The following is a 26,254-nucleotide window of genomic DNA, read 5'->3' on the forward strand; positions in this document are numbered from 1 at the left end:
GTTACGGTTTAACTTATTTTCGCTCATCACTGGTGGAAAACTCCCAATAGTGGTATCAGAGCCTTCAGGTTCTGTCTCCGACACCGGTAAGATCGTTCCTATATTTTTCATTATTGCGAAATAATTCTCTTTTTCACTTTGTGCGATTTCTGCAATTTCTACTTTGTGCTTATCTCTGAGGGTCTGTTTTTTCTTTCTCACAGTGTGCGAATTCTTAAACTACTGTGTGTATTATTTTTTGAAAACTTGATTCTTTTGGCTTTGTGATACTCGCTGTGTGCGACCTGTTGTGTGCATAATTTTGATATCGCTGCATTTTGTTTCTGCTTAGTGCTGAAAAAATGATATTAATCGCTTTATATGAAATATAGCTTTGAGCGAAAAATAGTTCAGTGTTGATTAGTTTCTAAAAAATCTGAAAACTTTAGATGTGTGCGAATACTTTTTGTTGTGTGCAAAAGTTATTTAGTGCTTAGTGCATAAAAAGTACTGCTTAATGAATCTTATTTAATCTGCTTTGTGGTGTTTTGCTAAGTACTTGGAATATTTCTGCTTATTATGTTATCTTTCTGCTTAGTGTTTTTTTGATATCGTAAATTAGTTTTTTGCTAAGTGCTTTAGATATTGCTGCTTAGTTCGATATTGTTTACTGATTTTGTGATTATTCCTAAACCCTGACCTATTACCTTGCTTATCTTTCACTTGGCTGAGCCTTTGAGGCTGTTGGGTATCTAGTTGAAGTTAAGCTGAGGTTCCTTGTTGATATTATTTTGTATCATTTGATATTTTGTCTCAGTTGTATCTTTCTGCATTTGTTGCTAATATTTTTATATTGTTATGGCTGGTTATATTTTGCAACAATTTGATGAAAATTTGATTTATCTATTTGACAACAAAAGATTAAAGGGATTTTAATTCAACAAAAGATTTTCAAAGCTATTAATAAAAAAATATTCTAAAAATGTTTCTAAAGAAAAGAAAATAGAAAATGATGAATATATTTATTCCTCTATAATTTTGAATCTTTCTGATACAGTTTTAAGAAAAGTTGAAAAATAAGAAACTGCTAAAGATTTGTGAAATAAGTTAGAAAAATTATATACCGAAACTTCTTTACCTATTAAACTGTTCTTGCTTGAAAAGTTTTTCTGTTATAAGCTAGATTTATTTGAAAACATTGAGGAAAATTTGGATGATTTTACAAAATTTATTCAGGACATTAAACTAATTGGAGACAAGAACATAGATGATTGTTCTCTTATTGTGCTATTAAATGCTATTCCTGAAGCCTATGGTGATGTAAAAGTTGCTATAAAATATGGTAGGGATAATGTAAATTAAGATACTGTAATTAATGATTTTAAAAGTAAAAAAAATAGGCCTTAAAACCAGTACTGCTAATCAGGCCCAAAATGAAGTGAACCATGTTAGAGGAGGAACCAAAATAGAAATATTGAATATAAACATAGGAGTCACATCAGATCAAAATCTATAATTAGGGATGAAAAATCTTGGAATAGAAGATGTTATAATTGTGGAGAAAAAGAGATTCTATTAAAGATTGTAAAAAGTCCAAAAAAGATGATAAAAATAAAGAGGATGCAAATATGATCACTAAATAAGAAGTATATATGGTTTATTAATTCTGTTTAGTATTCTTTTCACTTTCTAACCCATATTTGTGCAAGTGTCTCTCTTCTGTTTTGCAGGTGCTATTCCGGTGATTTGAAAACGATGAAAGCAAAATCTGGCCTTGGATTAGATTCCCTCTTTGGGTCCCGATCCAAGATGGAGAATGTTGAGAAAAAGTGGTCTAGGACCTATTTGGTAGGCCCAGCCCAAAATTCGTCCCAATCCATTACTGGAAAGCTTGGCCCATATCCATACCCATTGCCCGATTCTTTGCCTAATTAAATGAGTCTCTCACTCTCTCTCTCTCCAGAATGAAAACCCTAATATCTCTTATGTCACCATCTTGTCTCTCCCTCCTTCTTCTCTAGGTTTTCTCCACCGCCGTCTTCCTCTCTCTCTAAATTAATGTTCCTCACCTATATATATCTCCGGTGATTTTCTAGTAAAAAACAACCGGATAGGAAAAGCTCCTTCTCCCTATTCTTGATTAAAAGTTCTTTGTGAACTGATTTCTTAGTGAAATCTAAGTGAGTGGTCCTTTGTGGGTATTAGCCAAAGCAACCGTAGTGGTTGCAGACGTTTGGCTGGTTTGGGCTTCCCCCTTCATGGATCTGGCTCACTGAGCCATTAATCTCTCTTTTCTGTTTTGTTTTTTTATTTGTTGACTTAGTTTTGTAATTATATTTTGTATTATTTATTTTGTAATATTGATTTGTATTATATTAGGTTTTTTATAACCCATTGTTCTTTGTAATAGTTGAGTTAGAATTTCACTTATTTTAGCTCATCATTGGTGGAAACTCCCAACTGATATGTTATGTGATAAGTTTTCTCACGAGAAGATGTGACATAATGAAAATGTAGGATTTGTATTTTTTTTAAATAATTTTATGATAAAAAAGGATGTGATAGGATAGAAATATATTCGAACTTTAATGTTTTATAGTAGTTTTTTTTATACAAAAAAGCACAATATTTTAAAATTATTTTTTTTCGAAACCTACGTGACATAATAAGTTTCTAAAATTCATGGTTCAAATTTTCACAGAATATAAATCTGATCCTACAATTTAAAATAATATAGAATTAAGAATGACCTTTTGAAAATACAAAACAAAAATTTTATTTTTTGTAATTTTTATTTTCAAACACTTTTAATATTTTACTATAATTAAAATAATATTGTTTTTTATGATTTGTTCCCACTATAAAAACAAGAGATATTGAAAAGAACCACTTAAGGTGTCTCTTTTTAAGTTGGAAAAGCAACTTTTGCTTGTCATTGTAATAAACTGTAGGAAACGAACCGCATAAACACTTGTCTACTCCTACCCTCACACTCACTCCCCACTCTCCCGCGACGGCTTTTCCTCAATTTATGTCAGAAACCTGAGAATTTTCGATCAAAGCTCCGAACTAAAGCCCGAGCCCGAATATGACCCGAATCTCCCGGAGAAACCCTCGGGGCAAGCCCAAAAGCCCTCCGGATGGCGATCAGCTACATACTGACGGAAGTTCGAACCCAAACACCCGAATACCCGGTGGCAGGGACCGTAATGCCAATCGAATAATGAGTTTCACCCTCAAGAGTTTGTTCTTTTCTGGAATTCTTCTCTTCATAATTGGATTGTTCATGAAGAATTACTCGTCGAACTCTGTTAATAAGAGTATGAGACCCAGAGTCGTTACTCCATTACCAGCTCCAAAGCTCATGGATCTTTCTATGGTGATGAAGACAAAAACTTTATTGTATTTGTTGATGATTTTAGTTGTACAACTTGGAGTTCTTTTTGTTATTGTTCATTGTGTGGGAATTTCATGAAACTTTTACGTGCAGTTTGAAGGGGAGCACAAGGAGAGTTTATACTGGGGAACGTATAGGCCTCATGTTTATTTTGGAATTCGTGCGAGGTAAATTCTTTTATGTTGCATTGTCCTGCAGCTTGATCGTCGTAGCCAATGGTGGCATTTAGTATTTTTCTTTCTGTTCTTTTACTGGTACATTTAGAGTTAAATGGTTTGTAATATTTAGTAGCTTTAGGAATAAAAATGATTCATCATTTGTTTCTGCATTTTGTTAGTGATTGCAGAAGCATTCATAGTCAGTTTTTGAGAGCAATTTAGTATCTTTGACATTAGCTGCTCATTTATGTGTAAGGTTTGGCTGAAGTATTCTGATGCTTCATTTTAAACTTTAAAGTGGTCTTTTTCTACATGTAAGGTTCGATTAACAGATATTCGAAGTGTTTACATATTCTTATCAATTCATTCTTGGGCTCTATCTAAGTAGTTTTTTATTTCTGTTGTTGCATGCTGTGATGAAGTGGTTAATACAAATATGCGTAACATGAGGTCATTGCCAGGACTCCGCAATCTCTGCTTGCAGGTTTGATGTGGATTGGTGTCAAGGATGGCAGATATTTCATGAGACATGTATGCCAAGATTCGGATGAGCTTAAGACATATGGTTGGACACATCACAATGGACGGGATTATGGGCGTCAAGTGCTGGTCGACCAGAACTTGAAATTGACAACAAGTTTTCTGAAATCTATGGAGAAAGAGAGCAGTTATGGAGGGGACTGGGCAGTTCGAATTGAAGCACAAAGTGAAGTGTAAATATCCAGACCTTCTGTGATGCTTAAACTTAATATAGGTGTAGCCTTTCTTTCCTTTTAATATCAGTACGAAAAGACATATTGCCTAGATTTCGCAAATACGACCATGGACAACTATATGTAAAGTTGAATGGCATGATATTTTGTTACGAGTGAAGGTTGAGGAATTGAAGGGCAGTAGAGGAAGGGCATATTGAAGATGGAATAGAATAGCAGAATGGTTCACCATATAAAAATTATAATGAGAAAAGAAGAGTTAATTGATGCTTACTTCTGCCAACCAGTTCATGAACAATTAGACAATAGAGCATTGGTTATTGTTGCTATTCTTGGATTCCATATAGGGTTGGGACAACGCTGCTAATCCCACTGCTTGCCAGCTGTTGCAATAATGATGCCATCCAATCAGTATCCTGTGTTTGTTGGAAAGTTCTATATGTTTAGCTTTAGTTTCTAACAATTAATACCATAAACTGCTGTTCTTTCATAAAACCGACTAAAATTTTATATACAGTTCATTTCATTACTTAAGATTTGTGTATGCTGTGCAGACAACTCCTTGCCTCCCATAGTAAATTTATCACCAATGCCTAACATTTGTACCCTACTATTGTAGACTTAAAGAGGAAATGGAAGATACTGTGCACCTGTTCTTCTATGTTGCTGAGGAAGGTGGGAATGCTCTGTATCTGGGTAGTGGTCGCTCAGATATTCCTGATGTCTACATTCTGGCGTTTGGTTCAAGGAATGATATTGGTAGTTGGCAGCTTCATTTAGAATCAAAGGTATCCTGTCATTTAAAAATATGCAATATATGTGCTGATATTTCTGCATGCAGTGCGGTATAACGTTTCTTTGACCTGTGCACCATATTTTATTGTATGCAATCTGCATAGCAAAGATTTTGACAAGTTCGTTTTTTCAATGCATGATATCAAAAGCATATAAACCAGTTGCTCTGTAATGTATGTTTTCTGATTCTGTTGCTTTGTCATCAGTTGGCTCATACAGTCATACTAGTCCCTTTATCCAGCATAAAAGCATCACCTTTTTGTTTCAACGATTTAATGTTTATTTAGCATGCATTATAATATTCATTCACCACAAATAAAATAAGTGACTTTTGTAGGATGGCTTTGAGTTCCACTATGCTGGTTTCAAGACAAATCACATTCACAATTTATCCGAACTTGTCCAGACCAATCTTGGAGTTCAGGTGTGTAGGATTTAATTCTTGAGTTCTGTGTTAAACTATGACTGCTGTTGTTTTAGAAGTTTAGCTGATGACTTTCACTAGCATGCTGTACAATCATACTTGTTCCATTTAATTTTAATTCAACTTCCATTCTTTTTGTTTAGGCTAGGACAGTGGGTCGGTTACAGCTTTCAGATACATCTGATGATGCTCCAAATATTCTGGTTTTCCAGGTCTGGAATCGATGAATTGTTCATTATCTTGTCTGGCTAATTGAGCAAATTAAATTACTTGTTTTTATATTTTGCTGAGCCTTTCTTTACTTGGGTTCAGATCTCAGCAATGATTCCTTTCAAAGCAGATATTGCTTTTGTATCAAGATCAAGTGGCTCTAGTTCAAGAACTGAAGATGGTGTCAGAAGCCTTTTGGGTACTTCTTCATCTGTTTTATATAATAAATATATATATATATATATATATATTTATCTCATCCAAGGTCAATAATTTTATGCAGATGCAGGTTCTTGTCTGAATTTGTATCGCTGAATCAATATGCATGTTTACCAAGAAAATTTTCTTCCTCAGATTCAAATTAAGCCACACATTCCTAAAGTCAAATTTCATATAACGCATCATAGTGGGCAACTGTATACTGAAACGCTAAAACTGTTAGAGATCTTAGGAGTCATAGTTGGTGAGCAAGAGCGGGATAATAAATTAATAATAATATATAAATTGCTGAATTCTGACATGAATGAATTTTTATGCTAATACTCCTTTTTCATTACCTAATAGTTGATTTCGAATGGCATATTTACGTGAACATATTTGGAACATCTGATATTGGCTTGCAGCAGTTAGAAATTATGTTTGTGTAGCTCATCCAAAGGACACCTTTTTTTCCCAAGTCCATGACTTAGAATTTCACAATCACATTTCTAAAGTTTTGATCTTATTGGTGCCTGAGTTTACTGTACTGCAAGTATTGGCAACATGCAATGCAGTAGGCAACCCAAATTATTTTGAAAATGGGCTCGTTGGAGATTGGAGCTTAGATGAGGTTGTTGATCAAAAAGGGTCTGGGGGTTTCTCAGGGTTTTCCTATTTTATTGATAATTTTGTCTGCTGAGATTAGGTTTGCTAATTATGCAAATCATGGAATTTTATATGCAGTTGGAGCACACCGCTCTTATACTATTAAATTATAGACTTTTTATATTAAAAACTAAACAAAACCAGAATAAAGAAATGCTGGCTTCATGCTGCTCTCCTTTTCAACGTGTCTTTAGATTCAGTAATTAATTTAAATTTCATACAACTTATAAAGTACCGGATGCTATTGGGGCTTGTGATTGTAGTAAAAGAAAGCAGCAACTTAGGGTCTCCTTAAATAATTTTACTCAATATGTCTTCTTCAAAATTATTGACTTACTTTCTTTTTCTTTTGTACAAGTTAATTTTAAATTGTCAGCCAACCATCTTCCCTCATTTCACATATAGAAGGTTGTCAATCATTGCAGGGGAGTCACTGACTGGTCGTCTAGAGCAGAAGCAGAAGCAATTTGATGATAAATTCGAAAGATGCTTTAATATTTCTGATGAGGTATCTATTACGGTTGCCTCTTTTCCTTTTCATGGATCACCTTGAATTCAGAGACTTATTACTTCTGAAATTTAGATCTTAAGTTAGAGGTTATTACAAGTCATAATTTGGTATAATTTGTAAGAAGGATCACACATACTTTTCATGTTTGCTGCAACTTTGAGCTCATGCTTAATGTAAGTGATGCGCTGAGAGTATCTCTAAATACTTCACAGTCTCCTCTCATGACAAACAAAATGTTGTTTGCTTCAGATAAAACTCCCTTGACTTTTCAGTAGATGGTATCTGTACTTTGTCTATGTTAATGACTTGGAATATGGTAAATAGGACCAGTTCAATATGAAACTTGATCTTTATATCATCTTGTCAACTGTGTTCTACCACCGTCAAGTTCCCCAGGTCTTTGAGATTATGACCAAAGGAATATTTTGGAAAATATATTATAACAGTGGAAGGAGTTGATTCACCAGACGAGTGATTACCATCTGTTTTGTAATATTACATTTGGTTTTAGTGGTATATTAATCTGTAAATAAATTCAGTATTTTAGATGATATTTTATGGAAATAAATTTTACTTTGTCATGGGTCACAAATATCAAATATGTAATTGCAGAATTTATTGGTAATTCATCTATTTTTACAGAGATTCACTGCGTTGCATATGATTGTTACGATTGAACTATATGAAGCTAGATTGTGCAAATAAATATAGGTTTCAGAATCATTGCATGATTGTGCGTCAGCTATCTTCTTGGCTTAGTACCACTTTGTGTGTTAACTGTTCTACTTATCTCATCTTGGTGCCCATTTTTGGCTATCTATTATACTTCTCTTCTTGGGGTTTCTTTAGGATTCATTTCCATGAACTGAAACATATGTGGTTCTTTCAGCTTAATTCTGATGCCATTACGGTGGGTAAAGCAGCTCTCGGGAATTTGTTGGGAGGGATTGGCTACTTCTATGGCCAATCTAAAATTTCACTGCCACCATCCTCTAAAGTAAGTCTTCTGGCGAGGAGTGTTCTTATGCCAGTTCTATCAAAACCTTGTGACACGATATGAACTGGCCTCTCCTGTTTCACAATGGTGAATTATGTCTGAGATTTGGGATTTTGAATCTAAATGGTAGTTTGTAATTGGGCTAAACAGCCTACTTGGCTGTTGACTTGGTTGACATTTGTGGAATCATTTTCCTACAGTAATCAGAACCAATAAATTTTACATTATTGAAATGGTTTTAATTGCTCTTTTGTAAAAAAAAAAAAAAAAGGTATTTGTGGTTTATTGAATAATTTATAATTAAATTCAAAATGTTTCAGCAACTGATGCCCTATTGATAGAAAAAAATGAGTGGGACTATTAATCATCATTATCAGGCTCCAAGTTTAAATGGTGAGTAAATTTTACGAAGTTTTGAGATGGTGCTCATGGAAAAGACCACAAGTGGAGGAGCTCAAATCTTGAAAATTAGGGGTTGCTCTTTATGCTGATGATGCAATCTGCATTATCTATGAAGTAGTTCTTGTTTAAATTAGTGATAACGTATTGTTGCTTCAGCTTTGGAGACTTTTTCCAAGTCTTCTTATGTTAGTATGATATTGAAAATCACAGTTGTTTTGTGTTCATTGGATACCTGATGAAGTTGCGGTGGTTTATTAACTCATATGCAGCGATTACCTGGTACGAATTATATTTCATATTGGCCAGCTGAGCTATACACTGCAGTGCCAAGCCGCCCCTTTTTTCCTAGGGGGTTTCTCTGGGATGAAGGTTTCCACCAGCTACTGATCTGGTGGGTTGCCTGTAGGCATGCAATCTTTTTTCCTTTTTCTTCGGTTTTGCCTTCTTCCAGCAGAACCTTTTGTTACTGCTGATAGCTTCACTTATTATACTTATTAAGGCAATTTACTTTTTTCTGATGACCATAAATCTAATTTTATCTTTACATGAAAAGGCGTTGGGACGTCCACATTTCTTTGGATATCATTGGGCATTGGTTAGATCTAATGAACGCCGATGGATGGATTCCACGTGAGCAAATTTTAGGTGCTGAAGCTTTAAGGTGACAGTGTGTAGATTCCTGTAGTAGTACTGCTACTATGATTTTTTTTTTGAAAATCAGTTAATTGTTTTGGTCTATCTGCAGTAAGGTACCATCGGAATTTGTGCTTCAGCATCCAACAAATGGAAATCCCCCGACATTATTTTTGGTTTTACGAGGTTTAGTTTTCATGCAATGCCCATCTTTTGGTTAAATTTTATGTTTGACGTCAAGAGTAATGATTATACTACTATCCTATCTTGATTCTCATTCCGATGCGTCTTCCTGCTGTATGATCTACTATAATATTTGAAAACATATCATTAGTTTTGATTTGTATTGGTAAAGAGTCTGAGGCCCATTAAAATGATATTTTATCATTAGAGTGGCTCTGTCAAGGAACTCTTAGAATCTATTGTAGCTTTCCTCCACTCACCCACTCCTCACTGAAAGGAAAAAAGGAATTTGAGACTGGACATATGTGGTTTGCAGGCTTCTGAAGTAACACAATATAGCTAATTAGCTATGAAATGGCATTGTGGTCCATCTTATTGTCTGAGCATCTCTTTTGTTGTGTAAGCATTGCTGAATAAATGAGCAACTAAAAATAAATCAACTTTCTATAACTGAGCAATGAGGTACCATATTCTCTTGGGTTCTGCCCAAATACCTGACTGCCGGAAGGCTTATATTATGTGTCATGCTGGTGTTCACAATCATTTATAATTGGCACATTTCAAAATGAAACTTAGCATCTAACCATCAAATAAATTATATATTCAGTTATTCTTTTTATTTTTTTGTAGCTTATTGGAAATAAGTTGCATATCAGAAAATTATTTGGCTCGCTTCACATATTCACTTAATTTGAATGGGAAAATTGTATGTTGCAATTATGGTTAAGTGATAAAGATTTGTTTTTTGCAGATTTGGTTTGTGGCATTAAGAAAAACAAGTTTACTGCTTCAGAGAAAAATGACATCTCCACCTTCTTACGACAAGCATTTGTGCGTCTTGATGCATGGTTTAAGTGGTTTAATACTACTCAATCAGGTTAGCATGATAGGAATGTTACAAACACTACAGATTGATTATGTGCTAATGGCTATCTTATAAACTGTACACCAGCATGCGGACCACATCATTTGGTGAAAATCATGTGTTACTGTAACAAAACCTAGAAATCCAATTTTGGTCAGAGAGCAAATTAAATTGGTTTTCCCTAACTGGAATTTTGATGTTCCAATAAACAGGAAAAGATGCAAACACCTACTATTGGCACGGAAGAGACAATGTAACCACACGTGAACTGAATCCAAAGGTCTCCTTCTTCTGCATTTTCATGCTTGCTGGGATTAGTTCATTTGTTTTTTGAGGTTATTTTCCACCCGGAGTCTTATATTAAAAAATCTTTGTTTTCCTTTCTGTTCTTGATAGTTTCACGGTCTCCCAAAAATTTGGTTTCTGTTGGTTTTGTAATAGTTACTTACGAGTGATAAGTATTAGTGGTTCAATGGACTATATCAGTTTGAATATAACTACTGAAATCTCTGCTGTGTGTATACGGAGGAATGGCAACAGCTCCTTGAACACTGGCTGAATGTGGGTGGCTGTTAAATTCACGACGGCTAGAGTTGTATGAATGAGTGGATTTATATAAGGAAAGGTAGAAACAAGAAGACCCATTACTTGAGCTTGTGAAACTGTTGTGTATCGAACAATGATAAATTGAGGGGGGGAGTGTCAAATGAAAGGTACATGCTTACTTTTCTGCCCTCCCTCATGAGTAAACCGTTTAATTTTCCCTGAAGTTCTGAATGCTGGATAGCTTAAAACATGACATATCTCAGGCAAAATTTAATATGCAGCAGCAACAAGAATGCCTTAAAAATTACATGAATATTCCGAGTGAGGATGAGATTTGGTTTCCACATCTTTTAATACTGGTGTGCTTTTGCTGCATTGCTCTATATCAGAGTTCAGCACTACTAAAGTCCCACAGATTATGCTCCAGGTGGCATTTGACACTCGTAGCTTTCAATACAAATAAAAAAATGTTATAATTGGATTGTTTGTCAGACTTACCATTAGAGTGTTTTGGCATCTCCAGTCGCTGTCTTCTGGCTTGGATGATTATCCACGTGCATCACACCCTAGTGAAGATGAACGTCACTTGGATCTTAGATGTTGGATGCATCTTGCTGCAGATTGCATGAGTTCCATTTCAGACATTCTTGATGACAGTGACATTGGAAAGGTATAACCAAAAAATAAAGCAAATAACTTACCAAATAAGGGTTTTATCGATTTTTAAGGTTATACAAATTGTGCAGGAGTATGGCTTGACAGCAAATTTACTCTCAGATTTTGAGCTTTTGAATCAGGTAATTTCTTATTATCCCCATTTGTATTTTCCAACATCTTTTTTCTCTAAGGCATTCGACTTGTCGATTTTAGATCTTCTGTATGTGCATCATTGTTGTGTCAGAAATAAGTGCATTCTGGCTTTTTTCTAAGCAAGCAACTAATTGATCTTTCATTCAATCTTTTCTATCTTTTTTCTTTTCAGATGCATTTTGATCAGAACAATGGAGCTTATTTTGATTATGGGAATCATACAGAGAAGGTATGCACTCTTCATCTGCCTAGATTCCAGTTTTCAGTGGCTAGTCTCACCTTTTCTACAGTTTATTCATGCAACTAGCCATGTGTTGATTACGAGAACCAGAATATTTACTGATTGAAAACATATGTGAACTTTACCCTGTCTAGAAAACCTGTGAACAGATGAATCAGATTCAAGCTCATCTAATAACATTTCTTCCATAAAATCCTAGACCTTTTAATTCTTCTGGTATTAACTTCTGCTATGATGTCCTGATGCTTTAAGTTCAATTTCTCTTGTGCTACTAAGGAAGTAGCACTGAATTATGAAACACTTGAGCTAATTGTCAATGATGCAATCTTCATGGAGGTTGACTAATTCTTCATAGGGAAAAGGAGATAAAGAAGCAAGAGAATCAGAAAAATTGAATTCATTCCATACTAACAGTGACATTTCTCTTCCTCTTAGGTTCGTCTAAGTTGGCGGCTGGCAGAAGCAGCTGGCAATCACCCGAATCGTGAACTTGTTCGAGAAGTTCTAGAGAAACCTGTGCTGAGACTGGTTCCTCATATTGGTTACGTCAGCCTTTTTCCATTTATGAGCAGGCTTATACCGCCTGTAAGTTGATCCAGGATCTTCTGCTAATGCAATGATTTCTTAGTTTAACTGGTATATTTGCTTTATTTATTTGTCACTGTCTTACATCTTCTATATGCATTCTAAATGACGTAGGATTCATGGATGTTGGAAAAACAGCTTGATCTCATCTCAAACACAAGTACTCTGTGGACCAACTTTGGACTAAGATCTCTAGCCAAAACAAGGTAAAAGAAATAGCTCTATTTTAAGGCTTCTTGCAGAGGCATTGTGCACATTCCTGTACATCTAAAGTAAAGCATACTGACAACTCTTGGGGCGTTTGCCAGCTCACTATACATGCAACGCAACACTGAGCACGACCCACCTTATTGGAGGGGCCCAATTTGGATGAATATGAACTATATGATTCTTTCCGCGCTTAACTATTATTCTAAAGGTAAATATCACTAAAGAACACTTTCCATCTGATACTAATTTTTATTCAACATATAGTGATTTACTTGATTGTTGTAGTGGATGGGCCGTACAGAGACAGGGCCAAAACCATTTACAATGATTTGAGAAACAATTTGATCCGGTATTTATTTCCTTTCAGCTGGATCAATTCTTCTTACATGTTTGCATGTACTTAATATCCCTCATGGTAATCACCTGTCGTTGTGCCAGAAATGTGGTCAGGAACTATAAAGAGACCGGCTACTTGTGGGAACAGTATGACCAAAAGAAAGGGAAGGGAAAAGGCGCACGGTTGTTCACTGGTTGGACATCACTTATAGTGTTGATCATGGCTGAAGCCTACGCTGAATGTTAGGAGTTCTGCCTGAAGTTACAGCAAATACAGCTTCTAAATTTCATCTATGCAAGGTAAAAACATGACTGGCTTTAGATATATAGTATGTAGCTGTAGTAACAATTTTTGGGGCGAAAGGGAAAAGGGTGGAGCTATCTAACTACAGATGTGATCTGATCTTTGCTAAATTAGTTGATTTACAGTGTCCACAACATACATATAGTTCAAGATTTAACTTTATACCATGTGATTGACTGTTGGCAGCACATTTCTAGACTGTTGTTGGGTTATGTTTATCTCAAAGAACGATTGAAAAAACTAATTTTGGATTATCCTCAATAGAGATATGGTTTTGGACTTCTAGAATTCAGGTTTGTAATTTTAGTATGGCAATTTGTAATTTTGGTGAATTTGGAGATATCATAAAACACACCTTCGAGAATTGGTTGGAGTTTATCATTTGCCTTTCACATGCACAGATTAATTTGGGGATTTTAAGGATATTTTGTCAATGATAACTACGTATAAAGATCCATGCTTTATTTACTCTTTGTCTATTATTATATAGGGAAATTACACTCTGCTCTTCTGTGAACTTAAATTTCTTATGGTTTGGAAAATTACATTTAATATTTTTGAAGTTTGCTTATATCTAACAAATAAGTTCCTTCGTTAGTTAAAATTCACTGAATTTGTTGATAGTAACAAAAAAAATTGAATAAAAATTTATGTTTACTTTCGATTGATTTTATTACTGATTTATTATAGGTTAAAATAATTTTTTTTTCTGACTAGACTCATCATATGCATTAACCCGTGAGCACGTTTGGGGTAATTTGGTTATAAAAAGATTTATTTGACTTGTAATAAATCAGTAAGAAGTCAATTAGGGGTAAATATAGATTTTTCAAACCACAGAAAATTTACGTGTAATTACACCAAATTTCAAAATGGGAGTGTAATTATCACGCCTATTATATACATTTCATTACATTAGTTTATATTATGTTATATTTAATATATACTATATTGCGTTACATTATTGTATGTTGTATATCATAAATACTTATGTATTTAATAATTTTACTTCTTTAAATACTTTTTCCGATTATTTGTGCTATTGATTTATTTTTTTATTCACCGAACCGGATATTTTGAAAATCTATTAAATCAAACTTGAGACATGCAGGCATAATTTTCGCTAGGCTTTATGCCTTATTGGTACTACTATTTCTTGATAATATAAATGATATTTACTACAAATATGAGGGTTTATATATTTTGTGTCATTGATATTGAGCACCAACCCAAATACGATTGAGAAACACCGAGTTCTAAACTAAAATTACGATGATATTTTTTATTAGATAAACAATACAATGTGCAAAAAAGGGATCGTCTTTACCCAAAAACGACACTGTCACGCCCGACGGAAAGGAATCATACCTAAATTCTGTACGAATAAAAACATGACAAACAAATCAATAAATTAGTTGGGCGCAACTAGTTGAAATAACCAACCACTAACTAAAATGGTGCCCCCAATGAACAAAACAGTCTTTGGATTCATCCATTCTCCTTAAAACAAATACCAATGTCCTGTAAGTAATCAACCAAAAGAGAGAGAGGTTCGGAAGAGATGATGAGATATTTCCATATGGAATTTGTCTTAATGTAGTTCACACACATGTATAATTTTCTGGTCAACATGCAACAAATACTTTCGACCTATTTAGTTATAATGGAAAGAAGAGACGACAAAGAGATAGAGGGGAAAATACAAGGAAAAGGATGAGGGGGAGATGACTGTTTGTGAGATTGTAATTTGCAAGTGCCTCTTTCTAGCCTTCACTCATTTCTGTATCTTCAGCCATTATGATTTCCATATCTCGCATGTCTCGCTTCAGCACATTTCCGAGTCTAGCAATAGCCTCTGTTTGCCGTTGCAAGACCTATTGAGCAAACAAGACAAAAGAGAATCAATAATGATCGTTACTATTCAGTCATTTGGAAACAATCCAGAGTAAATAGAAGTTGTATAATTGATGACAGCAACAACAAAACGACGCTTAAAAGGAGAAAACAGGGCAGAAAAGCCTTCCCAGCATCTCCTTTATCATAGCTGTTTGTCAGCATGTTTTTGCTGTTATTATCATCATTATCACTACTGCCTGATGGAAATCAGACGAATCACAAATATATAAAATCAGTTTTACCACACCTCCTGCATGTCAGCCAGACTTTGTTCATGAATTTTGGTTGATCCTGGCAGATAAACCGAGCCACCATTTAGCCCATCTGCTTGAAGGCGTGACAATGTGAGAAGATTCTGTACCCGTCTAGAAAGTTCCGCTCCAGATCCTTTTAACTGCAAATTGGGAATATCTGTCAGTCATATCCTTCGACACATTTCAGAAGAGACAAAATGGTTAAACATCAACCTGTCTGGTTATTGCAGCCAACTTCTCTGCTAATTCTACCTCTCCTTTCATAAGAGGAAGACGACTGCCTTTACCCTCCAATGCCTCTATTATTCTCATTATCTGTATGTTATCACATGCAATAATGAATATCAGGAGAATGACATGAAAGTAAATTGTTAGAGCAAGCTACTCCAAGATAGCTGTTCATCCTAGAGAAAAAATTGATGCAATCAGCAATGACTGTATAATACCAGCAAATCAGTAGCAGGTGTTGCTTCCCTTAACCTACTCTACGCTGCCTTATGTCAATCTTCAGAATTGAGTCTCAAAATTAGAGTTCATGAGGAATCCACTTAGATTTTAATAGTGTTTCTAATTGAAGTTCAAGGCTTCAAACTTTTTAAATCAAACAGAATGTCAGTGAACTCCTACTCGTCATTGTAATTGTCACAGGCCCTTATATATATAAACTGTAAATTTAAACTATAATCAAATAAAGACAGCTACATGAGACACCCACCCTTAAAAGACGTCTTTGAAGCCCTTGCTCTTTCTGTTGCATCCTTTGGATCCAGGGAAGGGTGTCAGCTTGAAAATGTCTTTGGAGCTGCACTAATAAAGCGCCAAAAAGGTATCAGTTGAATCAGATACATATGTACACGCGCCTGCGAGCACACACACACACAGATATATATATATATAGGGAGAGAGAGAGAGAGAGAGAGAGTGATATCTGACCATCTTTACATTGCTCTGTGTCATCTTCAGTCTCTCAGAATCTGAGAGTATGACTTCATCTTGGAGCTGTATAATTGAGATCATGGGAAACTTATCACAAATTATAAGCACATCATGATTGTTCAAAAGAGAATGAAAATAGTGTGTGAGGGAATGAAATGGGCAGAATTTGCATTCAATGACTTGTCAGGTCGCGGAATCCATGCAAAGACATGCCCAGAAGCAAGCTAGCAGTCATGCAATTCAACATACGTTATTCCATATAACAAACTCTACAACTTTAACTAGAAACAGCAGTCATCTACAACGAAAATAGTTTTCATCAGAAAGCAGGCTCTAGTCAACAGAATCATTGATTCACAAGAAAATAGATATAAGATGAAGCATAAAGATGGGCAGGTTATATACGAAAAACTCACCTTAAGTGGTGATTGTATTCTAGTATCTTAATCCTTTTTGCTTATTAGGCCAGTACGCGATTCATTAAGCTTCCCTATAACAAAAAGGTTCCTAGTATAAATGCATAATAAAATCTTAATCTCGTACGCTGAGGATTTATCAAAGCTCAAAACATTTTTTCTTAACCATAAAAATACAAACTGTCACAAACCTTTCTCCACTTGAATTCGTTATAGTATACACATATCTATTCATTACAAAATCCATACTTATACTACTGTTCTTTCATCTACACTTAATTTTTTGACAAATATTATTATCAATTGAGTCTAAAAATTCCATCATATAATTGAGATGAGTGACAATCTCATGCAACGATGAAGAATCTGATCACCAATGGAAATATCTACCAAGACTGCATGTATAGTATATCCAATGAACACATAATGCCCAGATATAAGTGCAAGTTCCTTCTAAACACACACAAAAGTTAGAGAAATATTACAAGATTTTTGCATATACAGTTGAATGAAACACGAATCTCCTCCAAAAAATAAAAAGTGATAGTGCCCAACCTGCTATACTTCCTTTCAGAATAAGACAAAGAACGAACTAGCAACACTTATGTACCTTGAGACGCTGGGAAAGATCTTTAAATCCCTGCACAAGATGAGGCCACAAACGCTCTCGTTTGGAACTCTCCATGCCTTCTAGCTTTGCTATTGCCTCTGCCCACATAATCTGGCAGTCTAAACTATTTTACAAGACTTACAAAGTAGTCTCCACAAGTAATTTATAATTGAAATAGTTGAGATACTGATGATGCCAATCAAAATGACCACAGTAAACTCACATCAGATACACCAGCAGGCTTTATCCTGTACTGAGGTTCAGTGACACTAAACAGTAGATGCTGCAAAACCAACAAATGCTCTAAATGAACATCAAATCAAAACAATATGACTCTCATGAACTGAAGTTATCTTAATAGCCAGATACAGATTGGTTAATGGATTCGTAATATGTACAGAAATCAGCAGCACACTTGCAAAAGCACTTGTAATATTTCCTACTTCCGGGCCATAAGTTTTTCCATAAAACTAAACGAATGCTACTAATTTAATTAATTTCTCATCAGCTCATCCATTGCAATTTCACACAATACAATCAGATGCAGTCTTCCAAAAGTGAATTTTGGAGACGGAGCTTCATTCATGACAAGAATCAGAAAACAAATCCCAGTACTTGAGATTCAGCTCAATGAGCTTTATTTGCTAACATCTTCAAGCACTACTTTGGGAGTTTCTGAGCTAAAACCAATTAGCTAGAATGATTAATATATGAAAAATTATCAAACAACCCCAAGCTTGAGTCACTGCCCAATAATTAAAAGTTTATTCAAATCTGTTTTTGTCTAACTAAACCAAGCCAGGCACACATTTTCAAGCTTGATAAAGAATTCAAATCAAGCATAAAGAGAACATTGCTTAGATCAACCAAATGCATTCAAAAACCCCAACTTAATATACATGAGAGCTAAACTAAACACAAAATCAATCAATGCTAGAAACTTTTTAACTTCAAACAAGTAAATTCAGATATATTCCAGTATTGCAGAAGAATACAATGTTGAAAAATCAAACCTTGAATGCATACTTAGGGTTCCCAGGCTCCTCCTTGTACGCATCCACAATCGCCTACAACAACACAAAGAGAGCAAAATAAACTAAACTTGGAGTTCAAATGCTTAAAACAATACAACAAAAATCCCAACGGAAAAAAATCTTCACTTGAATATCACGATCCGCCAGAGAAAACGGGAGTGGAGCAACTGGCGCCATCTGAGTAGTCAACTGCGAGTTCACAAAATTCGTCGCCGGCAGCGCATTGTTAAACGGAGTCGGTTGCGCTTGCGATGCGGCATTGAACGGCGTCGTAAAACCGAACGGACTTTGCTGTTGTTGAGGTTGAGGTGTCTGAAACAGCGACGGGGTTTGCTGCTGCTGTTGGGGTTGGGATAGTTGCGAAAACGGTGTCGAAAATAGTGAGCTGCCGAATGCTGGAGTTGAAGGCGTGCCGAAGGCGGGGGTGGAGGAAGGGGTGGCGAATGCAGCTGACGAGGGCTGAGCTCCGAACATTTTGGCCGGTGGCCGAACCCTAGATTCGCGATTGGGATTTTTGATGGACTCTGTACTAATGCTGTTGCCGCCAATTTCCGCCCCGCTTTCCTAAAATTTGCCTTTAAATTTTTCCTAATCTTTCTCTTTTATGTTTAGACGCTTATTAGGTTCAAAGATTTACCCTTTTTTTTTTCTTCTTCTTTGGCTTTGAGATAAAATTTTTATTTTTATAAAATTATAAATACATCCCTTAAAGAATGTAGATATAATATATGTCAACGAGCATTTATTTAAACTTTTTCATATGAACCGCTATCGATTTAAATTGTAATTATAGAATACATGTAACTTTTTTTTAAACTTCTTAAATAAATCCCACATTTTAAAAAAAAGGATTCTTGAATTCTATTTTTTTATGTTGACTGAAAACTAAGTATAAAGTTATTTGGTTGGATCAGATCTATGATATGTGCTCGTTGTTAAAACTCGGATTTATTTATTTTTTAACATAATTCAGATTTAAAATTAAGATTCCTAACTTCTATTTATTTATATATAGGACTAATTACACTTACTATATATATGTAAATAAGCCACGTGATTATTAAAAGGGTGTTTAGGTGAGTTTATAAATTTTTTAATATATTTTATAAGATGTTTGAGAGTTTATAAAATATTACAGGGTATTTAGTAATTTTTTTAAAAAAAATAGCTTATAAATTTAAAAAAATAAGATGTTCGGAGTCTATAAGCTCTCAAAAAAAATAGTTACTAACTTATTTATAAGATCTTAGCAATCATTCGAATTAAATTATAAATTTATCATTACTAAATGATCTTATAAGCTCCATAATTTATCTATACTATTATAAAGGGAAAATATATTATAGACATAGTGAATGTTTTGATGCCGTTGTACCATTCTTTTTAAGAGCATAAAAATATCCTTCAACTGATGAGATAATTAATTTATTCAACTTACTAAGTTTTTCATTAATTGATAAATTAGCTTTTTTTAAAATTTATTTGTTGTTTTTTTTTTTAATGTGATGTATCAATTTGTGTATTTTACTCTTATTTATAATATATTTTAAAGTATAAAAAATTATTTATTATATGCACACAAGGAACGGCATACCATGATAACAGCTAGTCTCATTTTATTTAAACATTCAATATTTTTTTTAAGAAATAAGATCTTAATATTTTATAAGTTGTAAAAATATGATGAAACTTTCATTTAAATCTAGTAATTATCAGAATATGGGGAGAACTAAATATGAAATATTTATAAGATTGTGATTGTTTCTATGGGTATACGTGGCCAGGTTTGGTAAGTTTTAAGGATAAAAAATTTAATCAGATTCAATAAAGTATTTATAAAATTCTGTATTTTAATAAAATATTTTAGGAGATTGTAAAATTTTAGATTATTTTAAAAATAAGTTCCTAACATATTTTGAATAAAATAAGATGCTAAAACTTTTAAGATTATTTTTACATCTTATAATAAATTAGGATAGGATATTTAACATAATAAGATTTTTATATCTATAAAATTGAAAAAAGAAAAAGAAAAGGCATGATATCTTTAGAATCAACTAAGTAGCTGTTTCTTGACAACTTCTATATCTAAATCTTTTTAAATTACATTCATAAATAGTTCACATCAGATTCACTCCATAACAATTTAATAGATCATCTTTTTTACAAAATGAAAAAATATGCATTATTACCTGAACTTTCACATTAAAGTAGTATATATATATATATATATATATATATATATATTTATACTAGTCGAATATTAACATATATATATATAATTGACATTTTTTTATTAATCACAATTTTTATTCATATAATTTATAATGTCTTGGTTCTATATTTTAGTAAATACAATATAAATAGCAACTTTTTCTTTGTTTAACTATAATACTTGAGCATTTTCTCTACTTCGAATTCAAGAAAAATTAATAGCAAATAAAATTCTTTAACTATCATGTACGAATAAAATCATAATCCACTGTTATGCATAAAATAAATTTTAAAATCCATATAACATATATGAGTGCTGTTAAAATTTACTAAAAAAAGTGAAAAGAAATTGAATCTAAGATCCAAACACTGTGTGATACTCCTACCATGTAAGAATTTGAAGACAAATTCCCAAGAAATTGGAAGCGAGTACAGAGTCCTAACACCCAGAGGCAGAAGACAGTTGAATACAGTTCTTACAGATATTGGATTAAAATGCCTAATGATGTTGTTCCATGAACTGTAGGAGCAGACACAAAGGAACTACGACCTAGTTGCATAAAACATAAGCCAACTAGGAAAATCAAATGAATGTAAAAGTAGTGTTTGAATGAATTCATGCCTTGATTGTGACACTGCAGAGGCACAATCCCGACGGCTTTATTTCAGAAGTCTGCCATTCGGAGCCCGGGGCTGCATCCGGGTTGTATGACAGCGTGTGGTAACCAGGGTCCTCCTGCACCGGGAACAGCAAAAGTTTTCCGTCCAATATGCCGAACCGGAACCCAATGCTTGAGCTTCCAGTCACTGGAACCGGGACCATCTTCCAGGAATTCTCAGCTGGGTTGTATATTGCTAATTTGCGCTCATTTTTCCACTCCATGCAACAGAGCTTCTTCCCGAGCACAGCGTGAGCCGTAACCATAACACAGCCGTTTTTCATCTGGCACCAAGCGTGATCCTCGGGGCTATACACATCGACAAACCGTGAGTTTCCAATCGTGAAACTCGATCTTCCGCCCATGACGTAGAGCTTCCCTTCAAAGCCACAGGCAAAACAGCCCCACCTTGGGCGCCTCAGATCCTCTATTAGAGTCCACTTGTCGGTATCAGGGTCGTACATCTCAGCACACGAGAGAGATACTCCATCGATCCCACATCCTCCAACGACATAGACCTTGCCGTTTACTTCAGCACAGGCAAAGTCGTAACGTGCTACGTTCATGCTAGCTAATTTGCCCCAGCTGCAATAGAGGGTATGTTTGTTAGAGTAACCATAAACATGTATTTTCCAACTGTCATGTTTGGTACAAGTTTTTGCTTTCCTCATTATTCAATAATGGCTGACATTTATGAGAGGTATATGTATGATGATATTTCATAAATTAAGCCAACAGAGGTGATCAGATGACACAATACTATCAGTACTTAATTCAATGCTGATTTTTTCTAGACCATATACAACTTCTACATGTTAATTCAAATAGTAATGACCATAACAAATTTACAAATGACCAAGCTTTAGAGAAGATTAGCTGACTCCATGACGAACATTAGTTCCGAAATGAACTTCATCAATGTCAATCAAGTGGTATTCCGATAAACACTTCAAGGGTTAGGTTACTTCCTATATAAAAAAGGGCATATCTAACTGGCTCAAACAGAGGCTTAATTGTCGAATAGCAGTTAATATATCCATTAGGAGGCGAAACAACCAGCAAACTTTTCTTACCCTAGCGGCACAAGCACAGAGGGAGAAATAGTAAATTTGGTAGAACTCATTAAACCTCTTTCAGATATGAATCTATGTCATTCCGATGGGAAGAAACTTTCATCAGCATCTCAATTCAAACATGGATTTGATTAGCCCTCCATGTCTTAGAAATATTTACCATCCGAAAAAGGAAAAACATCGTGTTGGTCTAAAGAAATGTGTTTAGAAAGGCCAGATGTATAGAAACTTTTTAATGGGATGGTCTTTTTCAGCTCTTTCAAAATGGAATGCATTTCAAACATATATGCCATGGTTCCTCACTTCAACAGGGTACAAGTATCTAGATTTGATGTTTTACAAACTTATTCATACCTATTGCCAGTAGGACAAACTTATTCATAACTTGTTCTAGCATCATCAGCGGGCCACAGAAAGCAGATATTATCCAACTCAATTCAAACAAGTAGCGAGCTAATGTGCAATAGGGCAAAATGATAGAAACTAAACCTGTTGAGGCAAGAATCATATTGGTAAACATCAGAAGAGACAGAACCAGTTCCATCAACGACAGAATATCCAGCAATTACCAGAAGCTTCCCATTGAGAACAACAATGCCAAAACCTGCTTTAAGAGGTCCAGGCATTGGGAGGAGCTCGTGGTGTTTATGTCCAAAACAATCGAGAACCTCCCAGTGGCTTTGTTTTCCTTCAGCATCCACAATTAGAACGTAAAGCCATTCTTCAAGCACCCCAGCAAGTCTTCGGATCGTGATTAACTCTTTGCTTTTGATAAAGGATCTCCACCGCTTGGATACAGCACCCATGGCAGGAAAATTAGAGCGGGGAACGAGAGCGAGGCAGTGTTTCGATACATCATCAGGCAGTCCAGGCAATATGGGACTATTCCAATCATCGGCAACCTTAGAAGCTAGGATCGAGCCATTTTCAGCATCAGCAACTTTAGAGAATAAGATTGGACCACTTTTAGCAGCTGGAGTGTCATGCTGGACCGAGTCGGAGAAACACATATCCAATTCCTTGATTCTCTTAACAGAAAAAGGACCCGGCATTCTTTAAGTTCACAGACTATAGGAGTTTGATACCACAATCATCATTAACAAAAACTGTCTCTCTAGACAAGCACCAATGCAACGAAAAGACTCTGGACGGCTAATTAAAGAAATTCATGAAATCCTTCACTAATGGGAATTCTACAAGACCAAGGCATAAAAGATGTTGCAAAACGGATCTCTTGAGCTGTGAAGGACGATAATATTCTATGCTTCGTCCAATCAGATTCAAATTCCATGCCACTTTCACTGATCCTACTATAGCTCAGCTTCTCTGCCTTGACCTGGCTTATACCGAATACTGATTTTCCTGAGATATTTTTACCCTCACACATTGCCCAAGTACCTACAATTTTCAGAAACTCATATAACTTAATACTTGAAGAAACAAAAAGAAAAAAAAAATCATCCAAATACCAGACAGATTGAGGAAATGGAAGATTACCTGTCAAGGCCATAACCTAACAAGTTTTAACCTCCCTTGACGTCCATTTCTTCGCATTACAATTGTCTGCAACAAGTAATATAACTGGGGATAAATAAAAGCAAATATATGAAAGCAGCTCCAGGATGCATAAAACTGGATATGTGACCATAGCATGGGTTTGATATTCTAGTAAAAATATGCTGCAGCTGATATGAATCCATATCTTCCAGATCCAGAAAAGCAGGAGAAAGCAATTCAACTGCTAATCTTGGGATCAGAATCTATTAAGAATGGACATCTGACGAAGAAATTACTGGAACTAGAAACAGGGATCTACTTGAATATGACTGGTCGGAGAAAATCATCTTTACAGCATATCAAATAATTCAACTCATTCTAACAAAGAGTTTATTAGAGTAAAGTCAAGTGGTGAGTAACCTGATATGTGATGCATTAACAAAGAAAAATGACTCCAGTTGAACAGGAAAATGTTTATGCCAAGCTTTTAAAGATGCAACCATTGAGCTCACCTACCCACCAACCTGACCTACCCTGCCACCGCACACCCCACACAACAAAAAAAAAAAAAAAAAAAAAAAAAAAAAAAAAAAAAAACAAAAAAAAAAAAAAAAAAAAAAAAAGAAGAAAGAAATAAAGAAAGAAAGGCTATCTTATGAGCACTCCAAGATGAGGAGCTGGAAATACGTCATTTTGAGCACTTAAAAGTTAAAAACCGACTTAAAAAGGAACAAACAAATTTGAAAGTGAAATACAAACAGGAGAAATTGCAACAAATATCTAATATCTTTCAGTCGCTCAGCAAAATCTAATTCATAACTCTGAAAAATTAAAAGTAAATACTGGCAACAACTCATACATATAACTCAGATCTATCATTCACTTCCATAGCACAAAATCGAAAACTTGAAGAATCATGCTTTAAAGCAATTAGACTTCATTGAATCACTAAATACACGTAAATACACAACAGCGTTTCCAAATCCAAACCAAAACCACGGAATACCGAAGCATTTCACAGCCAAAACTCAGCTCACAGAAAAAAAATAATAATAAAAGGGTGAATCAATGACTTCATCCAGAAACTCAAAGCAACACAGGCAAATTGCAAACAGATCTCATGCCACAACAAACACAAACATAAACTGAATCCAAACATGGAAGAAAAGGGAAGTGTACCTGCGGAAACGGAATTCAAGAAGACAAAGCTAGCTACAACTGAAGAATATAACCGTTGAAAGAGATGAATAAATAGAGGAATGGAGAAACTGGATAAGGGCTGAGAAGAATCCGTGCGGAAATATTGCGATGAGGGTAAGAACAAGCAATGGAGAAAAAATTGGCTGACTGAGTATATGTATATATTTGTATGTATATGAAATGAAGGGCTGTATGTGAGAAAAAAATTGGTGGGAGTGGGTATATATTGGAATCGTGTGCAACCAAAGGAGGGGATCAGGGTGTACGTGTCTTGGTGTTTTATATATTATATATAGGCGTAATTTTATCACTACTCGTCCTATATTTACATTTAAAAATTACTTTCAAATTTATGTTTATTTCAATTCATCGAATTTAGTCGATTGAATTATTATTAATTTATTACAGGTCAAGTAATTTTTTTTTACCAAATTATTTTTTATAAGAGTGAAGATGTACTTCATCGTATGCATTGGTGCATATGAAGATGCAATTTAATCAGAAAATATTTGTTATTTAACCTACAATAAGTCATTAAGAATAAATTTTAAATTTTTACTCTTAGTATCAATAAAAATTGATAAATTTTAGTAAATTAAAAAAAAATTATTAAATAAAAATAAATAAATAAAATATTAGATATAATCTATCAGACTAAGGGAGTTTATGTGCAAATTTAAACATACCAAATATTTTTAAAAAAAATGATGTATTATAGCTATTATATATTGCTAGTTATTATAATATGTATGTGGGTGTGTGTTTTGGGTGGGCTGACTTCCCTTTCACTTTGTTTTCTAGATTCGTGACAAATATTTTAGAGAGGTAAATCCAATCAGGACTCAAATTTCCAACACTGTAAGACGGTGAGCCTCGGGGGTTCACTGTCGGCACCAACCAAGACTCTGTTCGGTTCTCCTTTTAAATGTTGTTCAAATTCTTTAGGGAAAACTACACCCTCCTTTCTCCAAATTTAATGCAGTTATATATAGATTTCTTATAATTTAAGAAATTATATGTAACACTATTGAAGTTTACTTCTATTTAATAAATAAGTTCTCAAATAGTCAAAATTTATTGAGTATGTTGATATTAATAAAAAAAATTAAAAATATTTTATATTTACCCCCAATTGACTTATTACTGACTTGTACCAGGTCAAATAAATTTTTTTATGACCAAATTAGCCTCATACTTCTTCACGCGTTAATACATTCGAGAAGGTATGTCGTCGCCGTTATAAAGATAATTTAGTCCGAAAAAATTGCTTGACCTGTAATAAATCAGTTTGAAGCTATGATG

The 26,254-nt window shown here is 34.5% G+C and overlaps 3 protein-coding genes across 3 annotated transcripts; 1 reads left to right on the plus strand and 2 right to left on the minus strand.

The window, feature by feature from the left end:
* On the plus strand, positions 2,911-13,444 carry LOC105168395 (alpha-glucosidase 2). Its single transcript, XM_011088460.2, has 22 exons — positions 2,911-3,358; positions 3,470-3,543; positions 3,996-4,247; positions 4,867-5,035; positions 5,380-5,466; positions 5,610-5,678; positions 5,779-5,875; positions 6,966-7,048; positions 7,941-8,048; positions 8,720-8,841; positions 9,004-9,111; positions 9,196-9,269; positions 10,018-10,143; positions 10,344-10,411; positions 11,201-11,347; positions 11,424-11,474; positions 11,660-11,716; positions 12,164-12,313; positions 12,428-12,519; positions 12,622-12,731; positions 12,809-12,872; positions 12,962-13,444. The coding sequence occupies exons 1-22, from the start codon at positions 3,068-3,070 to the stop codon at positions 13,104-13,106; spliced, it is 2,544 nt and encodes an 847-aa protein (XP_011086762.1). The 5' UTR covers positions 2,911-3,067; the 3' UTR covers positions 13,107-13,444.
* LOC105168397 (nuclear pore complex protein NUP54) lies at positions 14,718-18,893 on the minus strand. Its single transcript, XM_011088461.2, has 9 exons — positions 18,436-18,893; positions 18,289-18,342; positions 17,499-17,558; positions 17,276-17,386; positions 16,247-16,312; positions 16,029-16,115; positions 15,527-15,628; positions 15,307-15,453; positions 14,718-15,037 (listed from the first exon to the last, which is right to left on the minus strand). Exons 1-9 carry the CDS (start codon positions 18,781-18,783, stop codon positions 14,927-14,929), a joined length of 1,086 nt encoding a protein of 361 aa, XP_011086763.1. The 5' UTR covers positions 18,784-18,893; the 3' UTR covers positions 14,718-14,926.
* LOC105168398 (F-box/kelch-repeat protein At1g67480-like) lies at positions 20,801-25,158 on the minus strand. Its single transcript, XM_011088462.2, has 4 exons — positions 24,932-25,158; positions 23,753-23,818; positions 22,745-23,653; positions 20,801-21,767 (listed from the first exon to the last, which is right to left on the minus strand). Exons 3-4 carry the CDS (start codon positions 23,305-23,307, stop codon positions 21,140-21,142), a joined length of 1,191 nt encoding a protein of 396 aa, XP_011086764.1. The 5' UTR covers positions 23,308-23,653; positions 23,753-23,818; positions 24,932-25,158; the 3' UTR covers positions 20,801-21,139.

The sequence above is a fragment of the Sesamum indicum genome, linkage group LG8 (assembly GCF_000512975.1).
Source record: "Sesamum indicum cultivar Zhongzhi No. 13 linkage group LG8, S_indicum_v1.0, whole genome shotgun sequence".
In the NCBI taxonomy this organism is placed as follows: domain Eukaryota; kingdom Viridiplantae; phylum Streptophyta; class Magnoliopsida; order Lamiales; family Pedaliaceae; genus Sesamum; species Sesamum indicum.